Source organism: Dipodomys merriami, unplaced genomic scaffold (genome assembly GCF_024711535.1).
Source record: "Dipodomys merriami isolate MVZ:Mamm:240054 unplaced genomic scaffold, mDipMer1.0.p SCAF_673, whole genome shotgun sequence".
NCBI lineage: Eukaryota > Metazoa > Chordata > Mammalia > Rodentia > Heteromyidae > Dipodomys > Dipodomys merriami.
Genome location: NW_027206261.1, coordinates 267,331 through 287,685, shown reverse-complemented (window position 1 = coordinate 287,685; position 20,355 = coordinate 267,331). Strand labels below are relative to the sequence as shown.

The 20,355-nt window shown below is 38.3% G+C and overlaps 1 protein-coding gene across 1 annotated transcript; it reads right to left on the bottom strand.

The window, feature by feature from the left end:
* Window positions 1-3,814: 3,814 nt before the first annotated feature.
* On the bottom strand, window positions 3,815-19,718 carry LOC138815857 (actin-binding Rho-activating protein-like). Its single transcript, XM_070005240.1, has 3 exons — window positions 19,656-19,718; window positions 10,272-10,986; window positions 3,815-4,543 (listed from the first exon to the last, which is right to left on the bottom strand). The coding sequence occupies exons 2-3, from the start codon at window positions 10,919-10,921 to the stop codon at window positions 4,066-4,068; spliced, it is 1,128 nt and encodes a 375-aa protein (XP_069861341.1). The 5' UTR covers window positions 10,922-10,986; window positions 19,656-19,718; the 3' UTR covers window positions 3,815-4,065.
* Between the last annotated feature and the right edge of the window lie 637 nt (window positions 19,719-20,355).

The following is a 20,355-nucleotide window of genomic DNA, read 5'->3' as shown; positions in this document are numbered from 1 at the left end:
CTTGAGTTTGGATTTATTCAATAATCAAGTTATTTTCATATCTAAGAACTTTTACAAAACATATTTCTATCTTTTATGTTAACGATAGCATGGGAAAGACACTTTCTTTTAGGGGCAGCACCATAGTTTTAAAAATGGATATAAAAGAAGGCACTTGGGACATGAGGAAATTAGTCATTTGCTAGTTTGGAACTATGTTTCCATTTTTATTGGGTAGAATATTAATGTTATAAAGATATTTTTATTACAGTACTGAGAAAACAATTTCCATGCAATTAGGAAAATTTGAAAGGAAGAATGACATCAGATTTTCACTTCAGGAAATACTACATTTGTAGAGGTAAAAACAAAAAGGGAAAAATAAGCTTGTTTTAAAAAACAAAAATGGTGAGACGTTGGGCTGGTTCCATTTGTTGCATAGAATTTTCCTTTGCAGATGTTCACATTTCTGGCATCTTCATCATTCTGGGAACTCCATTATAGGTTAGACTTCATTTCTCAAAGAATGACTTCAGGAATCTTCACCCTGCTACACATTAGCCTCAAAGGCCTTCCTTTATTATCTACATAGAAGCCTTCATGATTCCATTCTGCGTGCTGTATATCTGCAAAACCAGCCTCATGTGAACAACACTAAAGCAATGAATAATGAGGTATGAATAAGAATAGTAGTAATGGTGATAAGGAAGGAGGCATTGATTTGGAAGAGATTTCGGAATTAGGATTAATGAGAATTGATTATTGATTTTGTGTCAGAGGAATTATAGATAGTTCTCAGGGTTTTCACTTAGAGACCTGAGTGTATTAGTCATCCATATGGACCAAGCAGAACAGATACAAAAAGAAGATAATTTGTAGAGTCTGATGTGCTGTGAGAAACTGGGGAATCAACTTGAAGGGGGCATTTAATATTTGAACGATAAGATGTTGATTTGAACCTATACCTACTTATGACATGTCCTTGGGGATTATTGACTGGATCAAAAAAGAGGATCCCTGAGATAAGAGTTTGGAAGGGGAAGGAGAAAGCAGAAAACAAGCCAGATGTATAGATGTGGCCATGTTTTACCACCTGGTGACAGTAAAATCTGCTCAGAATTTCCCTAGTTAGGATGTGGACACATTGGCAGCAAATGAATTGGGATCAGAAAATCACGGATCATCAAGTTATGAAATTTCAAATCAAATGTTAGAATGGAGGTCCAGACAGAAGGGTAAGAAAGTACATGTCAATGTATAGATTTGATTTGGAAAAGGATTATCTTGAAGATTGAACATTCCATTATGCATTTCTTATTATTAGACATTTAGAGTTATCTATGATAAAATGTAATTTTTATGCTTTTGATGACTTTGTTTTTTGCCAGTCCTGGGGCTTGAACTCAGGGCCTGAGCACCACCCCTGAGCTACTTTTGCTCAAGGCTAGCACTCTACCATTTAAACCACAGAACCAGGTCCAGTTCTTTCTGTTGATGTGGTACTGAAGAATTCAACCCAGATCTTCATGCTTACTAGGCGAGTACTCTACCACTTCCCAGCCCAATTACTAAAATTTTATGTGAATTTTTAGTACCTTTTTTGTTGAATTCTACATTTGTTTCTTGCTCAAAATGTCCTAAGTTTTCAACAGAATTTCATTATCATGGATATTCCAGAATAATACTTTGGATAAAGAGTGGATTTTTTTTTATTTCAAATTAAGAAACTTAAGACAAGTGGTGTTACAAGCAAATAAAATATTTGGCATAATAGTAATATTCGATAAAGTATGAAACCCATAAACCATGAGCTATTGCTCTGTTACAAGTCAGATATGTTGATATCTATCATATGACACTTTGAGACAGAACAATTCACTCCACCTAAGGATGCTACTTGGAGCCAAATCTTATTAGAATTAGTGAATATCAATTTTTTGGGAAGAAAGCTGCATCCTTTGAGCTCCATCCTCAAATGCAAACAAATTGAACTTCAAATAACCTATACCAGTGTCTGCAAAAGCCTATTTGAAGCTGAATATGAGGGACCTCTTAAAGCCTTGGTATAAATACTAATTTAGGAACAACCTAAGGTATACCCACCAATTTTGTTGGATTTCAAACAGAAAAAGGTGACATTATGAAATATCTTTTAATAGTATAAAGAGAACAGAAATGTAAGAAAACATTTTTTTTTCTTTTTTCCTGAACTCTGGGCCTGGGCACTATCCCTGAGCTCTTCAGCTCAAAGCTAATACTCTACCACTTGAGCCACAGTGCCACTTGTAGCATTTTCTGCTTATGTGGTGCTGAGGAATCGAACCCAGGGCCTCATGCATGCAAGGCAAGCACTCCATCACTGAGTCACCTTCCTAGCCCCATGAAAGCATCTTTTATTCTTAAGCCTTTTATTTTCAAATTTTGACACAGATTTCACATATAACAAATGTGTATCATGATAGGAAGTATTAGTTATTAATTTGCAGTCAATAGCTTTTTTATAAATCTATGAAAACAAAAATTATATATTCTCTTCTGTAAGAAGATATTGGAACTTTCAGTTTGAAAGAGAATCATGCATGAATAAAAACAATTCTCAAGGTAATTAGAACACTTTTAAATCTAAATTTACCCATTATGAAGTCCTATTACTTTTGAAATACAGTAGTTTGATAATATCTTTGTTTTTAACAGCAAAGAAATTACAATTTTGGTCATTGCCATTGAATTTAGTAAGAACTGTATAATCTCACATTTTATTCAATTTGTTTTTAGGACTACATAATAGATATTCAATGTAATTAGGGAGGAAAGTTGATTGCAAGTAGATTCAGCGCCAATTTTCTCTTTGCCAACCATCGTTAATTTTTTTAACTTTGTCAAGACTAATATTACTGATTTTACCCACTTCATGAAGTTTTCTTTGTTAGAATATGAAGAAAATCTTACAACTTAATATGCTGTTTCTACAATAAACATTGTGCTTTGTAGAACTTTTTGTATGTTCTCTCGTGTTTTGACATAAATGTAAATAGTACTATTAAGTCTTTGAAGAAAATATAAACTCCAAAAAGTCCTACCAACGCTGAGTAGTATATATATATATATATATATATATATATATATATATATATACACACACACCATGGAATATGGTGTATATATAACTCACATTTTCTTTATTCATTGGTTGTTGGGCACCTCAGCTGATTGGCTATTATGAACAGGGCTATAATAAACATAGATATATATGTAGCAATCTTATATAGTTATTTATTCTCCTTTGCATGAAGACAGCATAATCAAACTCATCAGATGCTATTAGAGAGGGGAAGAAGAGGGAGGAATAGGAATAAGGAGGAGGTAATGAATTTGTTCATGTGTCTGTGGAAATAGCACAGTACAGCCCCTTCATACTACAAATGTATACTGCTTCAAAAATAAAATATTTAAAAAGTCCTACAAAGGTCAACAAATCTGAATCTCTACCTCTGCTTTCATAGTAAACATAACAAGCCATCTTTCTTATTGGTTCTAAGACCACTGGTGTCTTTTTATGTGATTTGCTCAAATCAGACAAGAAGGTTAACTCTAGGTACCTAGTAGAATTCAAACCCACACAGGAACTTCAACAGTTTCATCATTTTGTTGAAAATTTGTGTTTTAAGTGATGCTGATTTTTTCAGTTAGTACAAAAACTGAGCTTCTTGCCAAATGTAATGGAATTTTCTCCTAATAACTTGATACCATATTGTGTTCTAATTGTCTAAGTCTAAAAATCTTAAGTGTGTAATTAGAAAATCCAAAAGTCTATAATAATTTCTGTAGCAAATAATTTTCTCAAATGTAATTGGTAACTTTAATATTAATACTCAAAAATTGCATTCTGAGTGTGCTCCATGAAATGCTTTGTGCTTTCTCTATTGAGAATATTTAAGCTTCCTCATAATTTAAGCATCAACATGGCATTGATATAAAAGTGATTTAATATTTACCAACTTAATAAAGAATGGCTTGCTTTTTAACGTTTTTGCACATTAGCCCTTAGCAGTAAGCCAAATTGTGGGTCCAGTTTCACTTTGTTGATTACTCTAGTAGAGTTATCACAACGTGGTCATCTCGGCCTTGCCACAGCATTTCCCCTTCAAAGTGCACCAGTCCGTGTTTCCTGGCACGCATGAGGATCCCCACTACTTTATCTGAAATTCGAACATATCTGTCAAAGAGTTCTCCAAAAGTCACTTGGATCCTGCCATCTCGGCTGTGGCGAGCCATGGTGCGGATCACAAAACACAGCTCCATAATTTCTCTGTAGATGTGTTCCTCTGCTCGCTTGGCTCGTTCTGCTGTTTTGCTTCCCTCCTTTGGACGCCCATAGCCCTCATCTCCTCTGTGTAGGCGAGTCGACATGGCTAGATCGTAATCAAATTCTTCACTGAAGGGATTGAGCTTCTGGGACTGTATGTGTTCATCAGCCCACTGTTGCCATCTGCCTTTGAGGTTGTCCACCTGGCTGTATTTCCGATGAGCCTTGCAATTGAGTTTCTCTGTGTATCTGTTTGTTCTAAAGGAGAAATTAATATGTTAACAACCATCAATTTCCCTTTTACTTCCTGTGTACAGGTTAAAATGTAAGTCTTCATAACTTTTTTCCATTCTAAAACATACGTAACCTCACTACAAAAAAAAAAAAAAAAAAAAAAAAACTCGAAGTGCTGGGTGCCAGTGGTTCCCTTCTGTAATCCTAGCTACTCAGGAGGCTGAGATTTGATGATCACAGTTCAAGGCCAGCTCTGGCAGGAAAGTCCACGAGACTCTTATCTCCAATAAACCACCAGAAAACTGGAAGTGGTGCTGTGGCTCACATGGTAGAGTGCTCGCCTTGAGCTGAAGACCTCAGGGACAGCACCCAGGCCCAGAGTTCAAGCCCTATGACTGACAAAAAACAAACAAAAACTTAGAAGTAAAAGAAAGGCAAATCACATTCTTATTGTGGCGTATGTTCTACATTACATATGTAACAACTTTAAACACTATAATGGTATTAAACTTATTGATCTTACATGTTAGTAACATTAAAGAACTGGAGTGATAGGTAAACTTTGTTTTTTTATTCAAAAATGTATTTTTTTTCTTGCTGCTTTACTTATTTTTTTAATTATCATTAAGTAGCCATACACAGGAGTTGCCATTTAACAAAAGTGTATGAATACAATGTGTCTTGATCAGTGTCACCACTTTAAGCATTCTAACCCATTCTTCCTTTATTCACCCCTTCCCTCACTCTTCATTATTTTGTAAGATATACATTATATTACTGACTGAATTCTGTATCCTCTTCATTTGTCTACCCCTTCCCAGTTCCTACTTCTGGGTGTTTTATTGTAGGATATCTGAAGATATTTTCCAAAGATGAGTTTTATACCACCGCATGTACATCCTACTAGTCATGTGTACCTTTCCTATGTGGATATTTCACAATAGCATATTTACACTAGTGTCAATGATACACCAAAAACTACAACAGCAAGTGATGAGAAGCCCTGTAGAGAAATAACATGTTAAAAAAGGGGGAGGGCATATGCTGGCACCTCATTAATATTCTGCATTCCCAAAAAGAAAAGTCCCTGTTTCATAGATGGGGACGCTGACGCCAGAGTAGCTTCCTAAAGTCCTCAAACTATTAACTGATAGAACTAGATTTCTAACCAGTTAAGCTGGCCAGAGAGCTTGTACACGGTGATTCCGTGCCTGAGGCAAGATCGATGTCACCTGCAGTGTTGCCCTCCAGCCTTCAGGTGCAGTGTCTAATGAGTGTGAGTTATGCTTCAAATATGTGTATATCCGTGGAATGTAGAATGCATTTACCTACTCAATGGCAACAGCAGCTTTGGAAGGTACACACCCATAGTGACCTGAGTATATAGACCTAATTTTACAATGGTCAAATTTTGGCTTTTTCAGCCTTTCCAGCCACTTCTGTGTGTCTTAGACATTTTTCTCTGGTTCTCTTTGTCATCACTGGTAAGACTTTTTTTTATTGTCAGTGATCTCCCTTCTGCCCAGCAGTAAATGCTCTCATGTCTGGAGGCTTTTGGATGGAGACATTGAAGTTAGTACAGATGCTGTAACCGGCAAGCCTTTACTGTTTGAACTCTCAACTGTTCACCACTCAAAATCCAAGATCAGAGTTGGGTATTTGTCACTTCTTGAAATCTGCTTAAGAAATGCTCAGGAAGAAGTATGAGTTCTTGAATCATACTATAAACTGATGTAACAAGTGTCGTGCCTCAAAAAGGGCATGAGAACTAGGCTCTGAGTAGATGGCCTTGAGCTTGCTCATCATGGTCCTAGAGAGAAGAGATTGGTTCTCCTTTGCAGACCTTGTAAATGCAGGAACCCAAGACATACTTAGAGGAATCCACCCTTGCATTAATGGAGTTTTCAGAAGAGAAATGACATCCACTAGATGGCAAACTTTCATCAATTCCTGAGCTGAGCTTGGGTTCCCAAAAGGCCTGTTATTTTTACATGGTCTCACAATAGAATTGGAATGCAATGAAGTTAATTAAAAAAATGTAAACTACAAAAACTATATGCAATTAACATCCTAAATACATGAAAGATGCCAGTCCTGCTGGTGTTCACCATCACCTGCCTTACCATCAACTGTGCCTGTTTACCTGCTCACATTATGGGCTTCCTGATTATCAAAGTAAGCAAGGCTTTGTCCCTTTGGAGCCTTGGTTATAAAGACAGGCATAGTCATCAGAAGCAGCTCAGGACCATCTTGGCAGAACCAAAAGCTCATGTTCTACTTGAAGCTGGATGTCCTACTAGGAAAGAGTTTTGAAGTAGTTTAGAAGAAAGTTAATAATATGATTGATCACCTCAAAATTTGCCTCCTGAGCAACTGTAATTTGCTCCTATATTAAATGTAACACAACCTACCTTTAAGAAGTTTCTGTGCATTTTGACATTCTTTCCGTCCCTTGTTATGATACCCACTAATCACTGACTTAGCTACCTACTGGATATTCAATAATGAAAAAAACAGGAATAAACTCTTAAAAGATGTTCGTGAAAATTGAAGTAATAAACATCCAAGCTCATACTACAGTTTCAACTATAAAGTCCATGTTCAAAGTCAGACTTTAAATGCATATGCACAAATGAAAATTTATGTTGATATCCAGATGAGATTGGATTTTTTTTCCTCCCTGAGGTTATCCAAGTCTTAGTATAAACGAACTCCTTTTATTGTTAAAAGCCACCCAGGCCAACTCTGGTGGGCCACACCTACAATCCTAGCTAGTCACAAGGCTGAGACCTGAGGATTGTGGTTCAAAGCCAGCCAGAGCAGGAAAGTCTGTGAGGCTCTTATCCAGTAAACCAGCAAAGAGCTGGAAGTGGAGCAATGGCTCAAGTGGTAGAGTACTACCTTTGAGCACAAAAGCTCAGACGGCACCCTGGCCCTGAGTTCAAGCCCAAGGACTTGTTATTACACTAAAGCTGACTTCAACAGTACATGCTAATTTAAAAAAATCTTTTGGGGAGGATAAGTGTGGGAGGACACCGTTGAAAATGAACTATACAATTCGTTGGGTAGGGATGGGAGGGGAAAACTGGGAGAGAGCAAGGGAAGGGGTGACATTGGCAAAAAGAAGTGTACTCTTGGAAGTGGGTGCTAATGGCTCACACCTATAATCCTAGCTACTCAGGAAGCTGATATCTGAGAGTCACAGTATGAAACCAGACCAGGCAGAAAAGTCCCTGTGAGACACATTTCTTTTTTTTTTTTTTTTTTTGAAAAGGATTTTTTTTTTATTGTGAAAATACTGTACAGAGGGGTTACAATTACATGGGCAAGATAATGAGTACATTTCTTATCCTTTGTTTCCCCTTCCCATCCCTTCCCATCCTCCGGAGACACATTTCTTTTTGCCTGTCCTGGGGCTTGAACTTAGGGCCTGGACACTGTCACTGAGCCTCTTTGTGCTTGTGCTCAAGGCTAGCACTCTTCCATTTGAGCCACAGAGCCACTTCATTTTTTTTTTCTGAGTAGTTTATTAGAGATAAAAGAGTCTCAAAGACTTTCCTGCCCAGGGTGGCTTTGAACCATGATCATCAAATCTCAGCCTTCTGAGTACCTAGGCTTACAGGGGTGAGCCCAAGATTTGATTTTCTATAAAGATTTTTATACTGATACTGTATTTATTTAGCCAGTCCTAGGGCTTGAACTCTGGGCTTGGTGCTATATCCTTGAGTGCCTATTTGCTCAAGGCTGGCACTCTACCACTTGAACCACTATGCTACTTCTGGCTTTTTCTGTGATTACTTGGAGATAAGAGTCTCACAGACTTTCTTGCTTGGGCTCGCTTCAAACCATGATCCTCAGATTGCTATCTCCTGAGTAGCTAGGATTACAGGTGTGAGCCACCAGCATCCAGCTTGTATTATTTATTGTTAACTCAAAGAAAAAAATAGGAAAATGCTCAAAATAGCAGAGGTCAGTTAATTAAATAGTGTTACAAGTCTGAGTGTTTTGATATTTTTCTTCTGCCTCTTAAGAATTACTACTATCTGCATCTTGAAAATGTCTTTTGGAGTAAGGGCTGATGTAAAGGAGAGAAACATTTGTCTTCTAAAAGAAGACAACTTCCAACTTCTGCGTAAAGTGTTTCTAATTCGTTTCATAGAGCATGGCATAGATAGTTGCCCATTTATCAGAAACAGAATGATTGTGTCTGAAAATCAGTATGGTCACTTCTCAGCAGCAGTTATGCTTTCTCTTGTGTTAACTAGATTTAATACCTAGGACTCTGATACTCTGTGCAGATTGGTGAATGTCCCCTGAGTCTGCGGGAACGTTATCTTCTCCAGAACTTGGGACAGGTGGTAGAAGGACATGACTTCACCTTTTCCTTCTGAAGTCCTTCAGGAAAGTTGTACTGAAACCCTACACTTGGAGAGTTACTGGGATCACTTTATTTCCTTAAGATCTCTACTGTGGGTGGGGACAGGAGGGAATACCTGGGAGAGAGCAAGGGAAGTTACCTGACTAAGGTAACTGTAAGCCCTTTGCACATCACCTTTATAATATTTTTAAAAACTTATCTACTGAGAGCTTGGATCTCTTCGCTTTCCACTGAGAGTGTGGATATGGCATTGTGGTTTAGAGCACCCAAATTTTAAAATCATTAGCTTTTCTAATTTTACCACTTGCTAGTCCTGTGACTTAGATATCTTTTACATCTCTATGTGGACATTTCCTAACTTATAAAATGGTCCTCTCATGTTCAGCTACTTTTTTTTTTACAGAATAGAACTTGAAGAGAATAGGTGATTGATATTTTAGGCATCTACCATTATTCTATGAATGAGGATATAATTTCATCTAAAGGAATTAAACCAAGTCATGTGTAATCAAAATACTGTTTTTAAACAAGCCATTAGATATAAACTGCCTTCATAATAAAACCCCAGTTAGCAAAATCACTTATTTCTACAGGAGTTCTCTACCTTAACCACCACGAAACTTTTTCTATTTAGCTATCTATCCATGATGTATAGATTTCTTCCTATTGGTATACTAGGGAACAATGGTGCCTACAATTGCAAATAATTCAATAATAAATAATAATAAATAATTCATTTCTCAAGAAGTATCTTGAGTTTCCTCAACTGAATTTCCTGAACACAGCTGGGATTTCCACTGACAAAGGCTGCTGCTGCTGCATTTCATATTCTGAAGCCCCGTGTAAGCCAAGGCTGAGGAACAAAACTAGAACTGAAGAAGAGAAAAGACTATACACTATATCCAGTCCTCAAATCTAGAGAACCTATTATCTTGAAGGTTCATGATTCCCAGGCCTGACCCTCTCCATTATAACGGGTATAATTTACTCAAGAGCTACCCTTAAATAGTTAATATCAAAAATAGCTCAATTAAAAAGTCAGCAGGATTCAGATCTCTCCCTTATTCAAACCACGTATACTTCTCCATCACTCCTAGAAGGCACCCAGGTCCGTGCCTGGTTTCAAGAACCCCAGAAAGGCCCCACTTTGGGGCGAGACCATTGAAATAATGACCTTGACCTAAATAAGGTCCACGACGGGGGTTGACTCTGCCCTTTCAGCCTAGGGCCATACCTTCCCCACAGGAGTCCCTGCCTGGCTAGTCTTCTAGACTCCCAGTCTAACTGTACTTTCGCTGTTCTCTGGGTTCCCCAGTGATGTTAGGGGCTCACTGATGATCCTCCCACAAGGAATGGAAAGGTGCATTCACTTACTGGGAGGGCAGAGGGCGTTTGATCCTGGCCACCTGTGCTCCTTCGTGCTCAGGCCTCTCCTCCGTCTCCCCGCCGTAGCCACTGTCCTCTGTGTCTACGCTGTCACTCTTCCACTTGGGCTCCTCCTGTTCCATCACCTTCCAGCCTTGGGTCAGCTCAGACACCAGGTTGGTGCATCTTCGCCTCCGAGTTGGAGAGTCGTGGCTGTGGAGGATCCTGTCGATGTCATTCTCCGGCTGTGCAGGTGCAGGCGAGTTCCCGTCCTGCTCGTACCTGTGGCTAAGGTAGTTCACGTCGCCTCCTCTCTCATAAGCTTTGCTGACAACCGTTTTGGTCACTTCTTTCCTTTTGATGGGGGAGACCTCTGTGACTTCCTCTGAGTTCAGTCCACTGCCACATCCCTCTGCCTTCCGGGGGGGAGACTTGGGCTGGTGGGTGGTGGCGGGGTTTATTGCTGATTTGGGGGCTTGGGATGGGTCCGGGGTCCCTCCAGGCAGCCACCCCACGGGCTCCTGGGCCTGCCTGGTACTGTTCTCATTTGCCCACTGCTGCCACCCTCGAGCCAAGTTAATGACCAGGGTGGCTGTCCGGACCTTCCGGAGGGCACTCTTGGCCGGCCCCTCCTCCCTTTCCCTGTCTCCCGGAGCCATGCTGTCCTGTCTTCTCTCCTGATGGCCCAGGCACCGGCTGAAATGAGTGCGGTCCTGTGGAAGGCCTGGGATTTAAATAGAAGCGGGTTTGTGGGTTAGGAAGAGAGCCTGATGACGGTGGAAAGTATGCGAAGCATTTCTTGCCAAGATGCGATTCCTTCGCCCTGATGGTGTTCTTTTTTTATACCCGGATAGGTCCCGTTTCATCATGGCACTGGGACATGTCTTCTGGTAAAAGGACAGTGATATTATTACTCCTTTTCTTCTCCAAGTGCCAGAGTAGAAATTACTAGAACAAATCATGTGCTCGGCTTTATGATTTCCTTGACCTTAAAAGATGATCCTACCATTTATAAGAGTACAGAGTATGTGGACAGATTGTGCTAGGAACGTTAGAGACGGTTCTCAGTTAAATCTTAGTAGGCCTCAATAAAGTGGTTATTTATTCTTATTTTATACCTGGGTAAAAGGAAGTTCACTTCTTACTGTTAGTATCTGAGATTCAAAACCAAATAAGATTCAATGTTTGAGTTTCCTCTTATTCTGCTATCAAAGCTTTATCACCTTTTTATTTATCCCTACACCACATTAGAAATAAACTTTTTAGGAAACATTTGATTGAATCTTCATTTCCAAATGAGAGAAGACTAGAAGGAAAACCTATGTCCAAATATGCAATGGCTCTTCCCTAGTATCAGGTTTGACTTCTAACAATGTCAGATTTTTGTCTAATCATTACAAAACAGCACAAGATTTGTGTTACATATACATTGAGTTTTACAAATTAATACCACGATAAATATTTTCAAATACTATAAGTGTTTCGTTAAAAACTATATAACAAAAGTGGGTATTGATGGCTCATGCCTTGAAACCCTAATTCTCAGGCAGCTGAAATCTGAGGATGGCTGTTCAAAGCTAGCCCAGGCAGAAACACTTATCTTTAATAAACCAGCAAAAACAAAAACAAAAACAAAGCAGAAATGGAGTGCCACCCTTGAGCAGAGAAAGCCAAATAAGAGTAAGTGGCCCTGCCTGCAAGCCCTAGTACCAGCACACACACACCTTAAAACTACAAAAACTAAGTGAAAATTATCAGAAGCATATGAACATCCATTTTCTTTTGAATAACATAACCTACTGTAGCAGGCCTTTAGGCTCATGTAGGCAAGGCTATTTTTTCAATCTTGAAAATAAAGTTTGAAATTAATATTTTTTTGAAAAGAACTAGAAAGATGAGTTGCGTGGACAGAAAAAGAGCCATCAAACAGTATATTAAACCAGATAGAAATGCACAGGACTCAGCACTGAATAATTTCTTACAGTAATATAAATAAGAGAATTAAAAAAAATTATCGGCTCTATCGGCTTTAAATTATATCCTTCCCTTGGATCGTGACATACTGTTAACCTATTGATTGGAAACTGCTGTCTAAAGGCATTATAAACCTATGAAAGTTAATTACTTCTGATAGTGAGACATTTATTTTGAAAAAATTTGATGTCAGTTTTTCATTATGCCCATTATTTATGTACTAGGAATAAAACAGTTTGGGGAATGATTAAATACTCTATCTAGAAATCTGTCAGATGTGTTCTCAGAGTTCAGCAGCATCTGATAATGTTAACTGAGGGCCAACAATGCAGAGACAAAGTCCCTCCTGATTAATTAATAGGAAATTGGATCACAAGGAAAGAAGACTATTGCAAACAAAGATTTAAATCTGAGTCTGAAATTTCTGGCATTCCTTCCTGGAATGGGGAAGTTTGGTTCTTGTCAGACTCTCTTCATCCCACTGGAAGGCCTTGGGAAAAGAACAGGCTTCTCCGAGACCCTCAAGCAGAGACCCTCAAGCTCAGGAGCAGACTAATTTACAGCTTCCAAGGGATTTTTCTGCTTCCCTGCACACACCTGCTCCAGGTTCAGTCCTGACAAAGGGAGAAGAAATGGTGATAACAAAATGTTAATAGTCTTTCCCATGTTAACAAGCATTGCAATCAGCTGCTGGGGGTGGGGCTGTCAGCAGATGGTATTGGGAGAAAAAAGAAGCTGCTTCCTAAAAGAATTGGTCATTCCTTCTGAGATTTAACCTCCATGGCAACAGTCAGTCCTTCATTCATTCATCCACAGAGAGCATGTGAAATCCTTTTCCTGCTAATGTCTACTTTGGGCCTTTCTAGCCTTGAACAAGGTTTGTATTCTTCTTACTATGCATATTTTGATTAGGAGAAAAGGTTATGTTTTCTTTCTTAATCTAGACCCAGATTTTTAGAATTTCCCTATTTTTCCCACTTTCATCTGTGGTATAAAAGATATGAAAAGAAAATCTGAAAGATGCAAATGTAGAATAAGATCTGGTTTCCAAGAAGAGTTTCCTGTGAAACCATAGAGTTTTGAAAGTGTTGGGGAAGTTATAAATCTGATGAGTGAAGTGATTATCACCTCTGAAAATTTTTCAGAAGTGTGAAAGTGTTTTATTTTTTTTAAAGATCATGTGAACAGTAGTAGGAAAGGGAGAGATACATATTTATACGCATTTCATTTCATGAAACATTTAGAAGTCAGAACTAGCCTTTATAGGCAGCTAGGTAACCATACTGAAGAGATTTGACAAACCTCCACTTGCTCAAAGTTTAAATAAGGCAATCCTTTCTTTTTTCAAAAAAAGAACAGATTTTATTGTCAGTATAGTGTTGGTAGGATGTATATAGAGAGTAAGATGTTTAAGAGAGTGAAGCAAATCAATATATTTGTGACAACCTATCCTTATTTCATTGACAAAAGCAGCTAACAATGGTGAAGTGAAATTTTATTCACTTAAGACTTCATCTAATATATTAAATCCCTAGACTGTATATTAATCTCTGTCTCATTACTATGTTAAACCTGTATCATGTATCTTTTGTATTTGTTGACCTATATATCTTATTTCCTCCCTCACCCCTGCCTTAGCTAACTTTGATTTTATTTTATGTGTGTATTTGCTATCTTTTGTTTTTGGTAAGCTCCACATGTAATTCAGATCATGGACTATTTTCCTATCTCGTTTGATTTGTTTAACTTAACATAATGTCCATGATGTATCAAATGATAGGATTTCATTCTTTGAATGCTGCTGAATGGTACTCTATTGTACATTTATACCACAGTTTCTATATACAGTCATTATGGATAGAAGCTTAGGTTTTTTTTCCCATATCTTAGATATGGATATACTGCAATGAACATTAGAGAGAAACTACTTTTATAAAGTGGTGATTTTTTTTTTCTCCATTGGGTATACACTCAGAAGAAGATTTGTTGGGCCCTGTGGTCTATTATTAATTTCCTTAGGAACTTCACAATGTTTTCCATAGTTGCTGCACTAATCTGGTAGAAAGTTTCCTTTTCTTCTTTGGAGAAAAGAAACAACAGTATCTTTAATCTTTTCTTTTTTTCTTTTTCCTTTTTGATGTTGTCCTGGGGTTTAAACTCAGGGCCGGCACTGTCCCTGAGGATGTTTTTTTCCCTCTTGGCTAGTGCTCTACCCCTTGAGCCACAGCTCCATTTCTAGGATTTTTTTTAGTAGTTTATTGGAGGTAGGTAACTCATGAACTTTCCTGCTGGAGTTGGCTTCCAACTGGGATCCTCAGATGTCAGCCTCCTGAGTAGTTAGAATTATAGGAATTGAGCCATCAGCTCCTGGCTTTTTGTCTACCTTTTTAATAATAACCATCCTACCAGGCATGAGGTGATAGTTTATAAGGGTTTTATTTTGCATTTTTCAGGTAGTGAGCACCTTTTCACACCTATTGAGAATTTTTATGCTTCCTCTGTTCATATCCTCTGTTCATTTTTTTCAATTTGGTTATTTGTTTTTTTTTTCTATTGAGTTGTATATGTTCTTTATACATTTTGGATATTAGTTCTTTATCATATATATGGTTTGCAAATACTTTCCTAGTCCAGGGTTGGTTTTCAATTTGTTGATTGTTTATTTTTGCTATGCAGAAGCTTTCTAGTTTGATGGTATCTCAAAAGCATGCAATTTTTGTGTAATGCCCTGCCTAAATCATTGCCAGGATAAATTCCAGAAGTTCCCTCTTCCTAGGCATGTTATGATTTAGTTTTTACATTGAAGGTTTTTTAGGTTTTGGGCTATATTCTAAGATGAGGATCCACATTTATTCAGGTAAATATGTGAAATAGTCGGGGGGGTTCAACATTATTTTATTGGGGAGACTGTCCTGACTCTTTGAGCCTTATTGATATCCTTGCAAAAGTTAGTTGACTGTATATACATGAATTTTACTTCTGGGTACTATTATGCTCCACTGAGAAATGTTTCTATTTTAGGCTACTATATTACTATTTTATGTTGTTTTGGTTCTAAGTTTTGTAGTAATTTATAATTTGGAAGTTTGATCCTTCCAATTTTGTACTGCCTTGACTATTTGGATTTGTTGACGAATAGGTAGACATTTCAGGACTAATTGATAGTTGTGAGGAGGGGGGCTTTGTGGAGAAGGCAGTGGAAGGTAAGGCTGTATGGTGAGAAGGAAATATTTTCAGATTGTGACTTAAATAAGCTCTGGGACATGCATATGCAGATGTAGCATCATGAGAGGAGTTGGAATCTTAGAATTGCTTAGTCAGGCAGAACTAGGCAGAAATCCAGGCTCTCTGTTAGTTGTCAGGGTGATCTGTGACATTTAACTTCTTTTAGATTGATTTCTCATCTGAAAACCTGTATTATCAGACTATTACATCATAGGGTCTGGGTGGGGAATACATGTGTTAACCCAGAATAAAGGATTTTGCACCATGCCTGGAACATGTAAACCCTTCAGATGTTATTGCTGTTAGTAATATCGGTTTGACCAAGAGTAAAATTGATACCAGATGGGACAGGGATGAATCTTCAGGTGGGAGGGCCAAGTTGTACCACCTGTAAGAACAGAAACTGAAACAGAAAATTTATTTATAGTGTTTTATTTTAAGTTAATTTATATAAGTCCATGTCTGAAATGGTTTTCTCAGCTTGGTGGATCAGGCCACTTTATCTCTTGGTAGTGATAAACACAGAGTTGTGCATCAAGTCTTTCTTGGAACCTCCTGGAATATAGAGTTCAATGGTCCCAAATCACCTAAGATCACATTAGGAGCTTCTATCACATTAAGATCACCTGTGGAAATTTCAGACCCACAGATGTCAGAGATGAGTCTGGAAATAGGTATTGTGTAGGATCCCAGATGCATCTTGATTTACTATGGCATGGGTTTGAAAATCAAGATTCAAGCTGCTTAAGTTCTGTGGGTTCAGAAGACACTCAACAAGTAGGGTTTTTTGGTAGTCTGTGTGTTTTGTGCCAGTCCTGGCACAGCCTGGGTGCTGTCCCTGAGCTTTTGTGCTTGAGACTAGTACTCAACCACTTAAGTCACAGGTCTACTTCCAGCTTTTTGGTGCTTAATTGGAGAGAAATGGACTTTCCTGTTTATGATGACTTCAAAACATGATCCTCAGATCTCAGCCTCCAGAAAAGCTAAAATTACCAGCATGTGCCACCAGCACCTGGCTAATATGTCAGTTTTAAGAGTATAGTGACCTATATAACTAGTGTAAGTTAGAAAAATAAAAGAGGAGAGGAAGGAATGACAAGGAGGAGGGAAATAAGGGGAAGAAAAGAAAGAGGAGAGGAAGAAGGAAAGAGGAGGAAGATGAGAAGAAAGGAGGATGAAGAGGAAGAGGAGGAAAAGAAGAGGAAGAAAAGAGGAGGAAGAGGAGAGGAAGAGGAGGAGGAGGAGAACAGCAGAGGAAGAGAGGAGGAGGTTAAGAAAAGGTAGCCCAGGTTGGGGTTAAACAAGTTGGTTTTAAATTCTGGATCTATGTACCCCCAGAAAATATGTTTAACCGTTCAACTTCTGGAAAATTAAATTGCCTTGTTTGAAAATGGTTATAACATTAACCTCTTCCCCATCCCATGTTACAAGTTAGATTTATGGAGATGATGTTTTTAAAGAATCTAGTGCCCTGTACAAAAACACAACATGAAAGCTGTTAATATTGTTATTTATAGGATGCCTACTTCTAAATAAATGTCCAGATTCATAGAAGACATATTAAATTTCAGTGTCAACTATTTGATACAAAGTATTACATTATAGACAACAGTAATTTACATACATTATTAGTGTCCAAAGATGATTTTTAGACATTTAATATCACATCAAATATCTCCTTTCTTATTAAACAATAATTATATGAACTCAGCTCAAGAAACAATCACATACCTAATTTAATCTAAAACATGGACCTTTAGGCCTCATGCCTATAATCCCAACTACTCAGGATTCTGAGCCAGGCTAGCCAATAAAGTCCATGAGATACTTACCTCTAGTTAACCATCAGAAACAAAAAGCTGGACTCAAGAAGTAGAGCACCAGCCTGGAGCAAATGGACAGTACCCAGTTCCTGAGTTTAAAGCCTCAGTAAGGTCACCAACCCCCCCCCAAAAAAAACCAAAAACAAACAAAAAACAACATGGAGTGTCAGAAACTAGTCATCTACTAGATACCAATGGCTCTCCCTATAATCCTAGCTACTCAGGAGGCTGAGATCTAAAGATCATTCAAGGCCAGTCTGGGCAGGAAAGTCCATGAGACTCTTTTTTTCTTCTCCCTCAGTCATGGGCCTTAAACTCTGGGCCTGGGCTCTGTCCCTGAGCTCTTCAGCTCAAGAGTAGCGATGTACCACTTGAGCCACAGTGCCACTTCCAGCTTTTTCTGTGTATGTGGTACTAAGGAATCAAACCTGGAGCTTCATGCGTGCTACGCAAGCACTCTACCACTAGGCCACATTCCCAGCCCATCCATGAGCCTCTTCTCTCCAATTAACCACTATGAAAACCAGAAGTTGCACTGTGGTAGAGCACTGCCCTGGAGCTGAAAAGCTCCAGGACAATGCTCAGGCCTAGAGTTCAAACCCCACTACTGACAAAAAAAAGAAAAGAAAGGAAGGAAGGAAGGAAGGAAGGAAGGAAGGAAGGAAGGAAGGAAGGAAGGAAGGAAGGAAAGAAGGAAGGAAGGAAGGAAGGAAGGAAGGGAAAGAAAGAAAGAGAAAGAAAGAAAGAAAGAAAGAAAGAAAGAAAGAAAGAAAGAAAGAAAGAAAGAAGAAAGAAAGAAACCAGCCATCTTTGCAAGTTAGTAACACTAAGTTGGTTCACTTTATGTCTAGTTAGTCCTATGTTATAGTAATTGAGAGATCTGTTTCAAAATTTTGAGGAACTCTGTAAAGCAACAGCATGCATTATTGTATCTTTGCTCCTTTAGTTGCACAATATAACACTCCCAGTGTGGTAGCTTCTTTAATCCCCCACCCAACCATCTTTGCCACACGCACATAGTTGAATGTGACTAGGAAAACATGGAAATTTTCCAGTCTCCCTTTTAAATTTCAGTCATCAATCTCACATGCTGCTATTGAACTACTGTATTTCGCTTGCCTATTCATTCTTCTCTAAACCTCCAGGCGCTGTTTCTCCCAGCCTTGCTCATCCTTAGCATTTCATTTGGACATCAGAACATCCCAGATAACTTGCTCTTAAATCCAACCACCTACCTGCATCTATGGCCATCTGCCTCTTTGCTCTTCATGCTATGGATGATGAAAAATGTGGACGGAGACTTTATTCCTTTTTTATTTATACATAGCTCCACATAATCCTGTGTTCTATCTTGAAATGTGTTCAGAACTTGGCTGCTTCTCACTCCTCAAATTATCCTGCACCTACCCCGACCATCCATAGTTCAATCTATCATAAACAATCTTTGTATGGATTACTGCTGCTGGTCCCTCTGCTTCCACTCTTATACATTTGGTATGTCTCAATATTAGCCAGATTCTTTTAAAATATAGTCGGATCCTGTCACTGTCTTCAAGACCTTCTATTTTTTTTGGAGTCACATTTGGATTAAAAGCCAACAACCTCACAATGGGCTGCAAATTCCATGCAATTTTGGTCCTTTGTTAGTTTCCTGATTGCCTCTTCTGTCATTTTCCTTCACTTCATTTTTCACCCTGCCTTGGTCATAGCTGACTTCAAGTTCTTACCTGCCTCAAGACTTCTGCAGTAACTTCCCTTCTTCTTTTTTTTTTTTTTTTTTGTAACTTCCCTTCTTTATCTTAACTTCCTAATGCCAATCAGTCTCTTTATAGCTAAATGAATCATTAGAATTCTTTCTAAACAAAGGAGATCTCCTCTGTTAGGAGAAATGCTTTCTTCTCTATCAAATAAAGGGATAGTACCTACTTTGCTTTTTGCAGTGGAAACTAATGAAGCAGATACCCTACAGTTTGAAGCCACAAAAGTAAAAAAGATTGGATCAAAAAAAATGGATTAACTTACTTTTTTGTGTGTTGGTATTGATGATTCATAGAGAACATGTGGCCAAAGCAGAGGCTGAGATATGAGTGAAGAAATGGTAGCAATGGCAGAGACTGACAATGATAACCTATACTTAGGTGTTGTCAAAGATGGAAATGGATATTTGCACATAAGCGGTAGGTGAAATTAATTGGTTGAATCTACAGGTTATAGGTAGGTGTTAGGATAAAGGAAATAGAGGCATTTGGAATATCCCAAATTTAATCCTAAATTTACATGTCCTGTTAACACCATTTGATACATGAATGGAAGTTTGGGTGTGGGGTTAGAAAAAAATAATAACTTACAAGGGATTTAGACTTGAAATTACCTGTAGGACATCCAAGGACAATCTTGTGGTAAACAGAGATGGAAGTTCTGGAGAAAGGTTTGGGCTAAGTCACAGAGCCAAGGAGAGTTACAAAAGACTAAGCCCAGGCACTCTGACTCCAAAGACAAGGCTGTCTCTTAATGCAAATTCCTTTTCTCTCCTTGTTTTCTACCCCCATGCTGAAGGACAGGACTTCACAAACTCATGACACAACTCTCTAAACAAGCTACTTATGCAGATCTAAATATAGAGTCTCTTAGCCCTGACTTTCAATTTGATGCCATAAAATTTTCCTTTACTTAGAAGCCAAGTATCTTTTAAAAGTAGTATACTCCCAAAGGAAAAAAACCCGCATACTGCCTTACTTTATCACCTCCTGTTCACTCCTCCACCCATTCAATTCAAAACTCTGGCTTGGGCCCACACACTCAACTTAGTAACTGCCATAGGCGACTTACTGATCACCAAATTGAGGTAATGGCTTAAAATTTGCACTTATAACTTTTTGTAACAGTCAATATTCATACACACATGTATGTACATGTGAATGTGCATGCTTGTATGCAGTAATGGAGAGTTAACCATGACCAAAATAGAAGATTTAAGGAGCCAGAATGAAATGGTTAATCACAATTATGCAACATGCACATAGCTATGCTTTGTTATGCATTTCCATTGTCATCAATCCTGAAACTTTGTG